At 39.9% G+C, this 13658-nt stretch overlaps 1 protein-coding gene across 7 annotated transcripts in view; it reads right to left on the bottom strand.

Moving 5' to 3' along the window:
* DMXL2 (Dmx like 2) overlaps positions 1 to 13658 on the bottom strand; it is a 113326-nt gene that overhangs the window by 45368 nt on the left and 54300 nt on the right. For all 7 annotated transcript variants that reach the window (XR_010590995.1, XR_010590996.1, XR_010590997.1 and 4 more), the window contains exons 14-20: positions 11817 to 11906; positions 9705 to 9822; positions 4992 to 5111; positions 4104 to 4331; positions 1800 to 3482; positions 1332 to 1442; positions 176 to 345 (exon numbers count right to left, since the gene is read on the bottom strand). Coding sequence is in view for 4 of the 7 variants with exons in the window: in XM_005295473.4 (XP_005295530.2) it covers positions 176 to 345; positions 1332 to 1442; positions 1800 to 3482; positions 4104 to 4331; positions 4992 to 5111; positions 9705 to 9822; positions 11817 to 11906 (2520 nt within the window). In the remaining 3 variants the exon portion in view is untranslated. The remainder of the gene's footprint in view (positions 1 to 175; positions 346 to 1331; positions 1443 to 1799; positions 3483 to 4103; positions 4332 to 4991; positions 5112 to 9704; positions 9823 to 11816; positions 11907 to 13658) is intronic.

Here is a 13658-nt window from a genome sequence, read left to right as displayed (position 1 = left end):
TAATGCATCTTTTGAGTTACTGACTAGAGATGTAACACATGCTGAAGATCTTAACACTAATCTTCATCATGGATTTCTCTTATGAATGGCATATCTAATACATATCTTGCTATAATTTATTTCTTAAGTTATACAAAACATAGCATAAAGTTTTAATGTAAGTGATTCAAACTACCTTCTCAATACACCTTCGGAGTGTGTTAATATTCCTGACCCACCAACCTATACCCATTGCTCTTAGTTCCGACCACTGTGGATCTCCTCTTTGGATAGCAGGAATCGTGTTGATCAACTCTTCCTCAGCTTCAGAATGAAAAGCCCAGGCAAAATGGCAGGTAGATACACCTAAATAGTGACATCGGACAATTAATCTTCAGAAAATAAAAGGTTGTTAATAAACAAATGAAAAATAGGAGGAAGACTGCATATGGACCATAGCACATGAATTTATCATTTTGATCCTAAATTTTTACTTATGATAAAGTGTTTATAATGTTGCATCCTGGGGCAAATTTTTCTTCTTTTTTAAATCACGAACGCAAATTAGCAAAATAGAGGTGGGACTCCCAGCCGAAGAGTGGGGTTCTCTTAGATGGGTCATTCCCAACAGAAGGAAGTGGTGCTGCTGACCAGGTTACTAATGGTGGTGCACCCTCCAGGTAGAGAGCATCCTGCTTTGAACACACATTGCTGTGCGTGTACAAAATTTTATTATGTCAATAAATGTACTGATTGTAGACTGCAATTATTTCAGTAAATCCCCAAAAGATTCTAACAAGTATCTCTTTTTCTTTAAAGCATTTAATTCATAATCTAATTCCTATTATCCAGACTTCAGAGGCTGGGAATCTGTCTGGTCCTCAGGTGCCTGCTCTCCTGCCCCAGATTTCAGAACAGCAGCACTCAGCCCCTGCTTCAACCAGTAAGCAGATAGCTGGGATAAAAATTACAAATTATAGCTTAGGAAAAATAAACACTTATTTTTATTTCTTCTGCAAAGCAGATTTAAAAAAAAAAAAACTTAATTTTGTTGGGGAAAATATCCAAACTTCAGACTGACAAGCCACAATCTCTTTACCCCATTTTCCAACTCATGACTTTTCTATAGCTCTCCTTCCATTACCCTGGTCATAGACTGTATCAAAGAACTTATGAAGTCAATGGTCCTATTCACAGTTGATAAAGGTAAACATATGCGTAAGTCTTTGCAGGATCATGGCTTAAGTGAACACGTATTATAAAAATTCCTAAATGGGATAATACAAATATTGAAGATAATGCTGAAACATTTTCTGTCTGCTCATGCAGACATAAAACATTGCAAGGCTTACCTTGATGAAGCAGCTGACCTCGATATAAAGGTGGGAGTGATGTCAGAAGGCATGTATGCAAGCGCATAGCCAACAAATACCGCAAGCCACATTCATCTAATGTGTCTCTGCCTGCAAAATAAAAAAAATGATTTGAGTACTTGTGAACACATACGATTTACACCCCATTGATATTTTCATAAGGGGGGGACAAGAATTCAACAGGTATGGAGACTGAATTCATCCCTCTACTTACTAACAGATCAGGACTGAGGCACACTGAGCAAGAGCATGAGGGGAAAGGCTACCCTACCATTGCTTCTGCTGTATCTTGTCTGAATCAATGGCTTTAGAAACCAGCTCTGTCAATCCAACACCTTTTTATGAGTACTAAGTTCACCTAAACGCTATGATTAGTCATTATGCACAATTCTATGTTTATCAGTTGAAATACATGGGCGTTAATTAGAATTCACACTCACTACTAACCTGAGTAAGTCTTATCTCTGTTCTCATCAAGTTCAGTGCTTGTTGTAGCCACAGTGTCTGCCAAAGCAACCAGGAACATCTGCTCCAAACGAGTGAGGCCTGGCAAACTTGAGTGCATTAGATGACTTGAGAGGACACTAGCGTGTTCTTGGCCAAAGTAGGATGGCCCGTATTGAGAGAGGTTAATTACTTTGGATTTACTCTCTCTCTTTTCTATCTCAAAATCAATGAAGTCATCAGTTGTAACAGGCTGCATCTGGAATAAATTTGAGTATTGATCCTCTGTTTTTCTTTTAGTGTGATCTTCAAACCCCTTAGGTACTTTAGAAGTTTCTTCAGAAATTTTGTATGTGGTATCTTGATCTGCAGCAAGCAATGCATACAATGGCAGCGGTGGAATAGAATCTATCTCAGTATAGTCGCGAGTACCATCTTTTCCAGCAGTGATTGTGTCCTTTGCAGTACTACCGCTTACACTAATGGTACGAGAAAGATGACGTTTAGGTCCACCACCTTCCCCAGCTTCTGCATCTCTAACTATTGCAACTTCTCCTGCAATACATTTAACTAAATGGGACAGAATGGCTTTAGCTCGGCGAACTTTACCTAAGTCCATCAATTCTAATAGCTGGGTTGGATGATACTGTGGAAGAGTAGGGGAAAGGACATGAGCAGCTTCAAAAAGGCCTCCATCTTGAATTACAGTTGGAGTGCCAAAGACATCATCTACAATACCTGCTCCATCAATTACACTGGTCTTCTTCGCTAGCAAACTTGTTTTTAGTAGATCTTGAGTTACTGAGTCTTCAGTAGTAAAAACATCACTTTCGCCATCACCAAATTTAACAGCATGTTTCCATTGTGCATACACATGCATTTCACAGTCCATTCCCACTACCAGTATACCATCTCGTACCCAAGAGAGAGAAACTGGCAATGAAGGAGTGCCATCTACAGAGGACACCAAGTCAATAGATCTCAGCAGTACCCATTTGGACTTTATACCTTGTTTTATGCTACCACCTAGTGGTAAAGTAATAATAGCTACTCCATCCTTACTGCTTGTTTGCTCTGTCACAATTCCTGAAAGTCGTCCATACATAAATATATTGGCACCCACCCCAACTGTAAGTATGTGTGAGCCATCTTCTTTTGATACCCAGTCCAAATGTACCAAATGCTTGATATTTGGCATAAGGTATTTATCCTTGTTTAAAAATACATCTGATTTACTATATACAAACAAATTACTATCTACACTGACCCTTGAATCAAGTACACTCCCAACCTTAACTAAGTCATCCAGATGAACTGTTTGTTCCAAAACCCATTCTGATCCTCCTGTAGACTCACATTCAAATATACAAACATGCATAGAAAATTCTTTGGAAACAAAACCGTTATTCTGTACAGGTTGTTTGTATGCCACAGCAAGACGTCCTGTGTAAGAACAGCTAACAGCAACTGGCCTTCCTATTACGCGTACTGTACTGCTGTTGTCTTCCCCCTCATCATTCATTAAAGGCCATTTTCTCCAATGATACGTCTCCCTCACTTCGTTTCCACTATTTAGATCCATCTCTACAGTGCATCTCCAGAACCGCACTTTGTTGTCTGAACAGGACGTTACTATCAAATAAGGTGCAAGGCAGACTGGGTATATTGATGATGAGCTCAGGTGACCTGAAGTAAGATCAAACAGAGTTCACTATTAGTAATATAAAATATAATGGATACATGAATAAAATATATCATTATTATTTGCTGTGGTTTAGATTAGGAATATTAAAACAGATTTTCAAATTATTGGGATTTTCTTAACTTGATTAAAATATGGGGTGAAATGATACCAAAGCAATTATGGGGTTTAGGCATTATGTTAGACCACTAGACAGTTCTTTCCTCATTCTTTCAGAAATGAACACAGCATGTACTATTCCAGTCTTCTGAAGGTCCCAGGGAACATTTGAAACTATCAGAGGGGGAAAAAGTGTTTGGGTAAAGCTGGCAATTTGACCTATTGACTAACCCAACTTTATCAAATAGTTTTATAAATCAGCATTAAAGGGGTCATAAAAACTAATGTAGTCTTTTGAAAAGGTCAGCTGCCACTCTCTCTAATCTACTGGGGTTAAAGACCAAGAGTGCAGCTCCTCAAATTCAGAACATAATTTATCATGGAAGGACATAAATGTCAGTTAACCAGAAGTTTGGCAAAATGCGGTTGTACAACACAGTACTACTAACTAGAAGTTAATTTGTTGCCAAAAACTTGGTAGACTGCATAGAACAATATTTTTTTACCTGCTGAAGGGGTTGCTCTTATTACTTCTACACCAGTTGGAAGATCTAGTGGATAGCTGTATACAAGTCTAGAACTCAGAATGAGTTTACTGGCAGTCTGAAGATTAGCAATTGATGAAGAACGTGGCAGAGGAGTTGAGCCAGGTGAGGTATCCGGAGAAGACTCCACAGTCTTTTGTTCAGGTACACAAAGTTGATTCTCTGATGAAGTAACTTCAGGTTTTTTTGCTTGAAAGAAGCATTAGAAACAGTATTATAAATAATTGTGTGTACATCCAAAGTTTAGATATCCTCTAGACAAAGAATTGTTTTCTTAGGAGTGCATTAGTCACATAGAACAGGCACATAGCATAGTTCTGGGTTGCTCTTGTTCTACTTGGAAATAGTTTAGATTATTAGCCCTTGTTTTCACATGATCATAACTTTCTCAAACATTTACATTTTAAGATAAAACATGCTTGAAAATGTCCATTGATCTTACAAGTTAGTCTAAAATTTCCAGTGTTCTGTTTGTAGTAGAATTCAACCATCTGACCAACACTGTGATATAACTGAAATTGACCTGTGCAAGTATAGTGGTCTTCTATGTTTTGTACATTTTATATATATATATATATATATATATATATATATATATATATATATATGTGTGTGTGTACTGAAGTTATTGTGTAACAGAAATGTCATGTGATAACTTCCACTAATGTTACTTAAATGTCCCCCGGTATTTAAAGTGAAAATCTAAAAATTTAGTAAAATTGCTTGGACGCTGCTCATCTGTTTACTAATGAGGAAATCTATTTTTTAAAAAAACTATCTAGCTTAAAATCAACTGTGCAACATTTAAGGTAAATACATGTTCATCTCTGAGAAAATACCATCACTCACCTAAAAATGCTTGCACAGATTTAAGATGAAGATGCCACATGTGAAGAACTGAGCAGCCATTCCTGTCTTTTTCAATTACTACGAGATAGAATTTTTCTGAGAAAGGTGGTGGACGATACCCTGTTATTTAAACCAAACACGTAATTATGAAGTTAATGGTTCAATAAAAATGGTTTAAATAATAAACATAATTTTTTGTGAAGATCTCTGATACCTAAAGAATTATGTGGTTGGTGGTGGTGGTGGTGGGGGGGGGGATTGTCTGTTTTTTAGTTTTCCAAAATGTTGCTTTGGTTGATTATTAATTTATACAAATACAAAAACTAAATATATACACACCCACACATCACAAAAAAGTGTTTTTTAGTAAGTTTACATATTCTACCCACGTTTTATGTAAGAAATACATTCTTCTTAGTTTGAAGTGTATGTCAGGATGACAATATCAAAGATTACTGAAAAACATTAAAGCTGATGCCACTCAAGTTGGGAGAGGAGTGGGAAGTGATGAGCAAAGAGGTCATCAGTTCTTCCCAAAGGGTCTTCTGATTCTCTGACCAAACCCCACCCAAGCACAAATTAAAGAAGCCTGGGGGTTACTCTAACTTTCACCAGCTGGTTATGTTCACCAAAGGTCCACACACCAGCTAGGGAAAGGAGGGGCAGAATGCATTCCATCCATTTCTACTCCCCACTCCTTCCCCTGCATCATGGTCAGCAACAAAGGAAGCATAGAGGTAGATGGGCCAACTGTTCAACACCAGGGCACTCTCCAGTAGGGCTTGCACATGGCTTCTGCTCCATTTGTGCTACCTGAGAGGCACAAAGGGAACAAAACAAGGCAAAGAGCTGCCCAATGTACTGATTGCGGCCCCGGGACCTTTTTGAAACATTGAGTGAAACACTGGAGTCAATAGCAAAATTCCCATTGACTTCAGTGGGGCCTACAGGAGGACACTGATGTTGAACACCACTGTTTTCGGTTTTATTTATACATATATATCAGAAATGCTTAATCACAAACCTGGAATGATCAAAAAGTCTGACTGCAGGATAATTTTATTTTTATTAAAGAAATTAATGTTCTGAAATGTAAATTTTCCTGCAGGTTTATTTGTGTGTCCTTGTGGCAAAACAGCTGTTGCACCACACCCCCGTGACTGTTTGTGGCATTGTGATAGCCATACCTCAGCTTCCCCCAGGCCTTTTTTGGCCTGTTTCAGCCTCCAGCCATGCCAGGTAACAGAGTCCCAACATTCTGCAAAACCTCAAAGTCCTGCTCTTAAAGTCCATCAGAAAATAGCAAAAGAAGAGAATTTTCAGGCTGGCTGGGCTCAGTTGGTAGCTGCTGCCTTTGCAGGCTAGCCCCAGCTTCAAACCATCCCAATACCAACCCAAGCTCCTAAGTTTCTCTCCCACTGCTTGGTGACTGTCCTATTCCGTCTAAACCAGTCCCTGGCTAGCCCATCTCCAGTCAGACTTCCAGCTCCAGGCTCAGACTACCAGGCTTCTTTCAGCCCTCAGCCCAAGAAAGCAAACTCCCAGCTACCTCTCTCCTGGGTGTCCTCCCTAGGCACTCCTACAACAGCCCTTTGAGCCTTCCTTAATAAAGACCCAGCCCTTCCCTAGCTGGATTTGATCACAGTTATGCCTAACACCCCTCCAGGAGAAGCCCAATAGTTTAACTGGCTTCTCAAGCCACTTTAACCCTTCCATCACCTGTGGGGGGTATACACCCCATCACATACCCTCCCACTCAAGACAGCATCCCACTCAGTTGCTAGGGTCTTGCCACAGTGGGGGCAGGAAGGTGTTGACCTTGTTCAGCTTCTCACCCTTGTTATACCATAATGTCAATAAATAATCTCTCTTTCCCCAGCCCAGAGGGCTCCCAGCCAGCTGTCCAATGAACTTCTCATATCCTCTAGGTCTCGAGCTCCATCTGGAATTCTAACCCCCTTTTTCCTTTTCTAGGTTTACCTATTCTCAATAGGCCTCCTGCAAAGCCTGATCCATCTTCATCAGCTTTTCTTGCAGCGTTGCTGCTGTTACCATTTATTCCATCTGCTGCTGCTCCACTGCAGAGGTGGTTTTGATGGCTTCTACCGGGGGGGAGGAAGAGGATGGTCTGCATCTCCACAGTATATTCTGGCTCAACTTTGGGCCCTTGCTTTGTGGCATTTTTTGCCACCTGAAGCATAGACAGTTCTGTTGCTTTTTGTGTTCCAATTCCACTTTTATCTGGACCCTGTCCTGTTCTAACTTTTCTACCCATCTTATAATTTTCTACTGGGAGGTATTTGCTACTAGCTCAGGCATCGTCCATACCCCATCAGGGCTGTGAAACTTTGTCAGTCTCTGTCCAGGATCACAGGTCACAGAAGGCGCCTCAACACTCTGACTCTAACTTGGCCACACTGGCTCTGTATCTCTAACTCCACCAATGCCATTGGGAATACTCTATTCTCTCCTCGCACACAAGATATGTGGACCAGAATTAAGTCCGTTTCCCCTAATAAGAATTTGCCTGCAAACCTGTGTCCATCAGGCCCTTCTCTCCTTATTTCCCCTACTTGATGGACACCACATATAGTGGCATTTGATCCCAACCTAAGGAGCCACCAAAACCACAAACTTTTATATCATCTCAGGTTGTCACACTCCATCAGGAACGGGCATACCTGAAACACATGTCTGGGTTTCCCTGGCTATCGCCCAGGGTACTCCTGTTGATCTGCAGAAATGACTGGAGAGGGGGTTGAATGTGAACGTAGGTCTGCCCAGGACTCTTCCTCCTAGTGTGTTTTCTCCAGCCTCTGAAGATCGGGGTTTGACTTCTTCCCACCTTTCTTGGGGTGGTGATCTTGATCTGGCCCACCGTTCAGATCATCTGCTTCCAAAGCGGCCTCTCTTCTTTCCACTGCAGTGCTGCTGTAAACTGGATGAAATTGCCAGACCCAACTTTGGGCCCCAGCTGGTAGAACCTGCAGACGCTGTTCTAAGATGATCTGTTCCAAAATTCTCTCTACAGAACTCATCTCTGGACACAGCATGATGCCATGTCTCAGAACTACTGAACCACCCCTGGGCCATGCTTCTTGGGGGAACTGTTCCATTGTAAAACGGTGTCGATAGTCTTCAGGTGTCAGCCCCAAGAGATACAATTTTGCTTGTTCATTAGATAGGGCCCTGTGTGCCGCTTGGGCCTCTCCTGACAGAAATTAGGCCACCCGGGCCACCCAGAATGATTGTCCATCCTGCTGCACTAGCCACCTGCTTAAAAGTACATAAAAGAGCCTCTGGGTCATTGTTTGGCACCCACTTTCTAAAGCCTGGGACTGACCTGCTGGGACCTTCTTCCCCAAGAGATGCTTGATTCCCTGAGGTTCATTTCTCCACACACAGCAGCAAATGCTCCTGCTGCAGCTGAAGGGTTTCCTACTGATTTTGCTGTTCTTGCAGCAGCTGCAGGGAGAGAGACTGGGTCTGATCCTGCTGTTCCCACCAACATGTGAATTACTGCCTCCATTTTGCAGATTTTCTGTTATTCCTCCCTTTTCAGAGGGAGTAGCTGTAGATCCTGGATGAGCACTCATGTGGCAAACCCCTGATAGCTGTTGCAGCGCCACATAAAGCCATGCTTCAGTTTTCCCATGCCTTCTTTGGCCAGTGGCATGACCTGGCTCTCCAGCCAAGCCAGGTACAGCCCAATATGTCAACTGGCTTTTCGGGCCACTTTACCCCTTTCGGGGCCTGTGTGGGATACATATGCCATCACAGTGCTCTATTGTGAATCTGTGTCAAACACTGATCCCCATATTCAGGTTTTGGTAGCTTGAAAGTTATTTTCCACTAAAATTCTCTTTGACAATCCAAATGACAAAAACACTTGGTCTTTCTGTGCTTTATTAAACTGTTTGAAAGATGGACATGTAAGTAGTACCCATGCCATCTCCACTAACAACAGAGGCTATAATTTTTAAAATTTTCCAGTCAATTCTTCTCATGATTTTATAATTTCTTGTTATACAGAGGTTATAAAGAATTGATTTTTACTGCGAATACTGTTAGGTATTGAACACCCAAAGGGGATTTTCAGAATATTTCAATATTGTACTTGTTTTACTTCTCCTATACCTGGGTGCAAGGAGATGGAGTGATCTGAATGCACCCCAAAACACAACCAGTAAGTCTAATATTCAGGCTTTTTTGCCTTCACAGTATCCATTTAAACAGCTCTGCTGGGTCTTATACTTTTTTTTTTAAACTAGCAAACTCTTAAGTCATGTGAAATAACTGGCAAGTCAGAAACACTCATCCTATGGGCCAGAACTAATTATTGCTAATTCTTAGATTTTTACCATTCCACTTTACAAATTAAATACAAAATGTACCCTTAAAATATTCTATATAAACAAGTTCATGTATGACATCAGAACCTGTTCTATTTTTCATACAAATGATAAAAAATTGAACAAATGAACTAGAGTGTACAACTCATATTATGCAAATTGGAAATGGTTCTACTTTGTGCAAATAATATTTAATGCTACTATAGTATAAATGTTTAAAATATGATACTTATATTGTATTGCACCTTAAAGATCCTATATTTCAAGATAAAACTGTTCAATTTATGCCTGAGAGGTTTCAGTGTTCTTCATGAACACTTTAGACATCTACTTCATATTGCTTAGTATTTTTATACTGTACCTTGTGATGGTTTGAAAAATGTTTCTGTTTCCTTCCCTTCCACATCTTCCTTATGTTGTTTGTATCCCAAAATGAAATCTTCTTGAAAGACATGAAGCAACTGTGTATTTGAGCCACACTGGAAACATTGTAAAACAGTAGTTACAAGTTCAAAATAGTTATACAAAACAGCATTCAATATTAGTATAATTCCTTTTCCGTTAGTATTGTTATAGACCACGGTCACCCACTGCATTCTTTAATAAGTAATGTCAGGACATTTATATACTTAAAAGATCTGGAAAAACAAATAATCGTTGTGAGATCTACTATGCTAGACTAATTCTCTAGCACAAATGACATTTGCAAAAGTTAATTGGCAAATTAGCAGTACCAGAACGATCCTTTATGCACTGGCAAATTTTTAATGGATGCCTGGTGGAGACCTAAGATTATTTTTTTTAAGAAGTTAAATTTCTAGCTCTCTCTTCCTTGGGAAGACAGCCTCCAGAATGTAGTAAACAAATTGTTAGGAAAGGCTGTTAAGACAGGAAGAAATCAGATTTTCCTCCTTCCAGACACATTCAATGCTATGCTCTCCAACCAGCAACAGATCCTTCTGCAATACCACCCCATAGGAGGAAGGTCATTGGCAAGTGACAGAAAATTCTCAAACCCTCCCCCCACACAATTAAAGTTCAGGTTACAGATCAGTAATATAATGACAAAAACTACGAAACCCCTGCGAAGATATGGAATCTTACTAAAGAGTGCCAAAAGACTTCCTTCATTACGCTGTATGTCTAATCAGGAATTGGTAAAATGCATCTTTTTTGCTGGATGGGACACTGCTGTAAAGAGCACAGGAGTTGGTGCAATCATGGTTAAAAAGTACGATTAATACCAAGTCATTCTAATATTTATACTCAGGATAAGATAAAATTTACGGATAGATAATTTATCTCCAGTTTTCTGGTCAGTTCTATAAAGGCAGAGTTAGTCATATGGGTACCCTTTGCTATGCATATCTACAATTTTGAATGTTTGGGTTAATTTTAAGTTAAGGTTAAGACAGAATTCCCTGCTATTCTAACAGTTTTGGGTTTTTTTTGGATAACTACAATGTTCTTGTAAATTATTCTTAATCTTAATTTAATTTTTACTAAAATTTATGTCTAGGAATAAATGTTACAGGATATGTTTAATTACACAATTCCCATTAACTAAGGAGAGTTGAATGGCTAAAGTGTTCAACATACACCTCTACCCCGTTATAACGCAACCCAATATAACACGAATTCGGATATAATGTGGTAAAGCAGTGCTCCGGGGGAGCGGGGCTCCGCACTCCGGTGGATCAAAGCAAGTTCGATAGAACGCGGTTTCACCTATAACGCAGTAAGATTTTTTGGCTCCTGAGGACAGCGTTATATCGAGGTAGAGGTGTACTGCTAAATTAGCAAACAGTCATTAATGGGGAAAAATGAAACCCAATTAGCCCAGGTTAATTCCTTGAAATTCTGTTACAAGTTCTCTAAAAAAAAGACAGATTTTCAGATTTCCTTTAATTACACAGGCAAAGAAAAAACATTTGATTGATTAGTCTCATGAGGGATCGGCACCACCCCAGCTAGAACATTATAGCTGTAAGTAAATTATCTCAAAGGGTGTTATTCTTAAAAGATTTTGGAATACCAGTAATAGAAAATCCTTCTCAAGGAAGTCAAGGAAATAAGCATTCGGTTATTACTAAAAACATAGAAAAATTCAAAAATTACATTGAGATATTACTTTTATTTTAAACATACGCTATTTTAGAGCTAGATAAAACACTGTAGCTACAGAATCAATATACATGGAAAACGTAGTATACCTTTAACTTTTCTTGGAAACGTGGTATATTCATGTTAAGATTAAAAGGAGTTCTCTCAAGATAATTTAATCATGCGGAAAAAGAAATAAAGTAATCTTTAATGGGCTTAATAGGATTGGAGAGAGAGATCCTCTGTTTTACCTTGTTAATTAGCATTACTTTGAAAAAATATTTTATCTTTTCAGTAGATTGGGTTAATTATCAGCCAAAACCATTAAACACTTTTATATGACACCATTAATGGTCAGCCAGTTATTTACTTGGTTAGTTATTGCATCCAGTTCAATAATGCATCCTGGTCGAGCAGTAGATTGTTGGCTCACAATGTTAAACACTTCCCCAATGAGTTTCTGAAACAGAGCAAAAGGAGGTAATGATTAGTACATTATACATTCAAAGAGCAGCAGCTGCAATTAGTTGAAAATATAATCATGTGCAGTAGTTGGATGCTTCTAATTTTCCTTGTAGGCATAAATAGTTATGCTTTTCTTACTGGTTTCATTTTGATATTTATGAACAATGCAGCATTAAGCATGAAATTAACATTGTTGTGGTACTAGATCTACCCATGTGTATGCCTTAACACTTCTTGGTACATTAATTTTTATGGATACTTTGTGTTCATTGTTCCAGGATTTCTTCTTTCATTATGCCCATTTTTATAATGAGTCATCTTGTTTTATAACACAATGCTGTTCAATCCATTGCTTTATTCCTGCTTAATTTCAGATTTTGTCACGGTGCAGAAAAACAGTAATCTACCTCAAGGCCTGTTTTTGATACATGACTCTGTTCTATGCACAACCTAAACTTGGGTAGGTGGAAAGGAGGGACCTACATTCGAGGCATGTAAAGAAAAGAAAAGGCTGTGAATGGTGGTTCACAGGCAAGGAGAGATATGCAGTTAGGACAAGTACCACAGAAATTGTGTTAGCATGTAGTCTGTGTAGCAGAAAAAAAACACTGAGGCTGAACAGAGGGTTTCTCAAGCAGGATAGGGAAGAGCCTGTTTATGGTATTAAAGTGGGGGGGATGTGACTCTGGTGGAGATGAGGATGTTCATTCTTTGGGTTCTGAACCAAACACCAGAGAACATTTTGGAGTCCAATGTCTCTGTAGAAAAATTAGAGAAGCCAGGGGATAGGTGTATGTTGATGCAGCAGTAGCAATGTGACACCCAGTAAATCCGATAGGTGGCAAGACTGTGTTTGTGGAGAGACCTAGTGAATCCTGCAGGTGGTAGTAGGGTTGCCAATTTTGGCTGGACATATTCCTGGAGATTTCATTTTATGACCATCTTTAATTAAAGAGTAGTCTTTAATTCCTGGAGACTCTAGGACAATCCTGGACAGTTGGCAAACCTAAGTGGTAGGATTGTATGTGCTGGGGTGGGAGACTGCTAACCCACTCCCTTAATATTTAGGCTCCAAATCCTGAAAATAGGCACATTAGTATGGACCGCTGATTATGCACAGAACCCCAGTCAATGGTATGTGATGTGGCAACACTTGTCCATACTAGCGCATCTATTGGAGACCCGGGTGCAGCTTGTAAAGATTTTCTGATTTGGGGCAGGGGATTTTATTCTTGGAGTTTCAATACAATGCCACACTCCTCCTTCCCGCCCCTCCCAATTACAACTTACAAGAGTATCCATATGCTCCTTTGTACATCAATAGGGAAAAAGTTTTCATTGCTACATAGGATTTCAATAAAACAAACTGTTCAAGCATGCAGGGTGCCCCTTCCACATTTCCACAGCCAAGTTGCAGTTTTACACATCCAGTAGAGCTCCAGGAAAGGACAGGGCTTTGTCTACAGTGCAGGATTGACCGTCAAACAGCCTCTCTCCCTGACATTCCCAGCCACATGGCATGCAGCAGAAAGAAGGCAGTGGGTGCTGTGGCAGTGTCAATGCCCCAGCATGGGGAGTCCTGGGGATAGTGGGGAATCAAGAGCTATTGAGAGGGAAGCAGGGGAGAAGAGAAGAACTACTGGGTGAAGGGAAGGGGTGCCAGGAGCTAGTGGGGAAAGAGGGGACAGGACTACTGGAGAAAGCTAAAGAGGAGCAGGAGCTAAGGGAAGAACAGGGGCTAATAAGG

This window comes from Chrysemys picta, chromosome 10 (genome assembly GCF_011386835.1).
Source record: "Chrysemys picta bellii isolate R12L10 chromosome 10, ASM1138683v2, whole genome shotgun sequence".
NCBI classification, from domain to species: Eukaryota; Metazoa; Chordata; order Testudines; family Emydidae; genus Chrysemys; species Chrysemys picta.
This window is presented reverse-complemented; position numbering and strand designations above follow the sequence as displayed.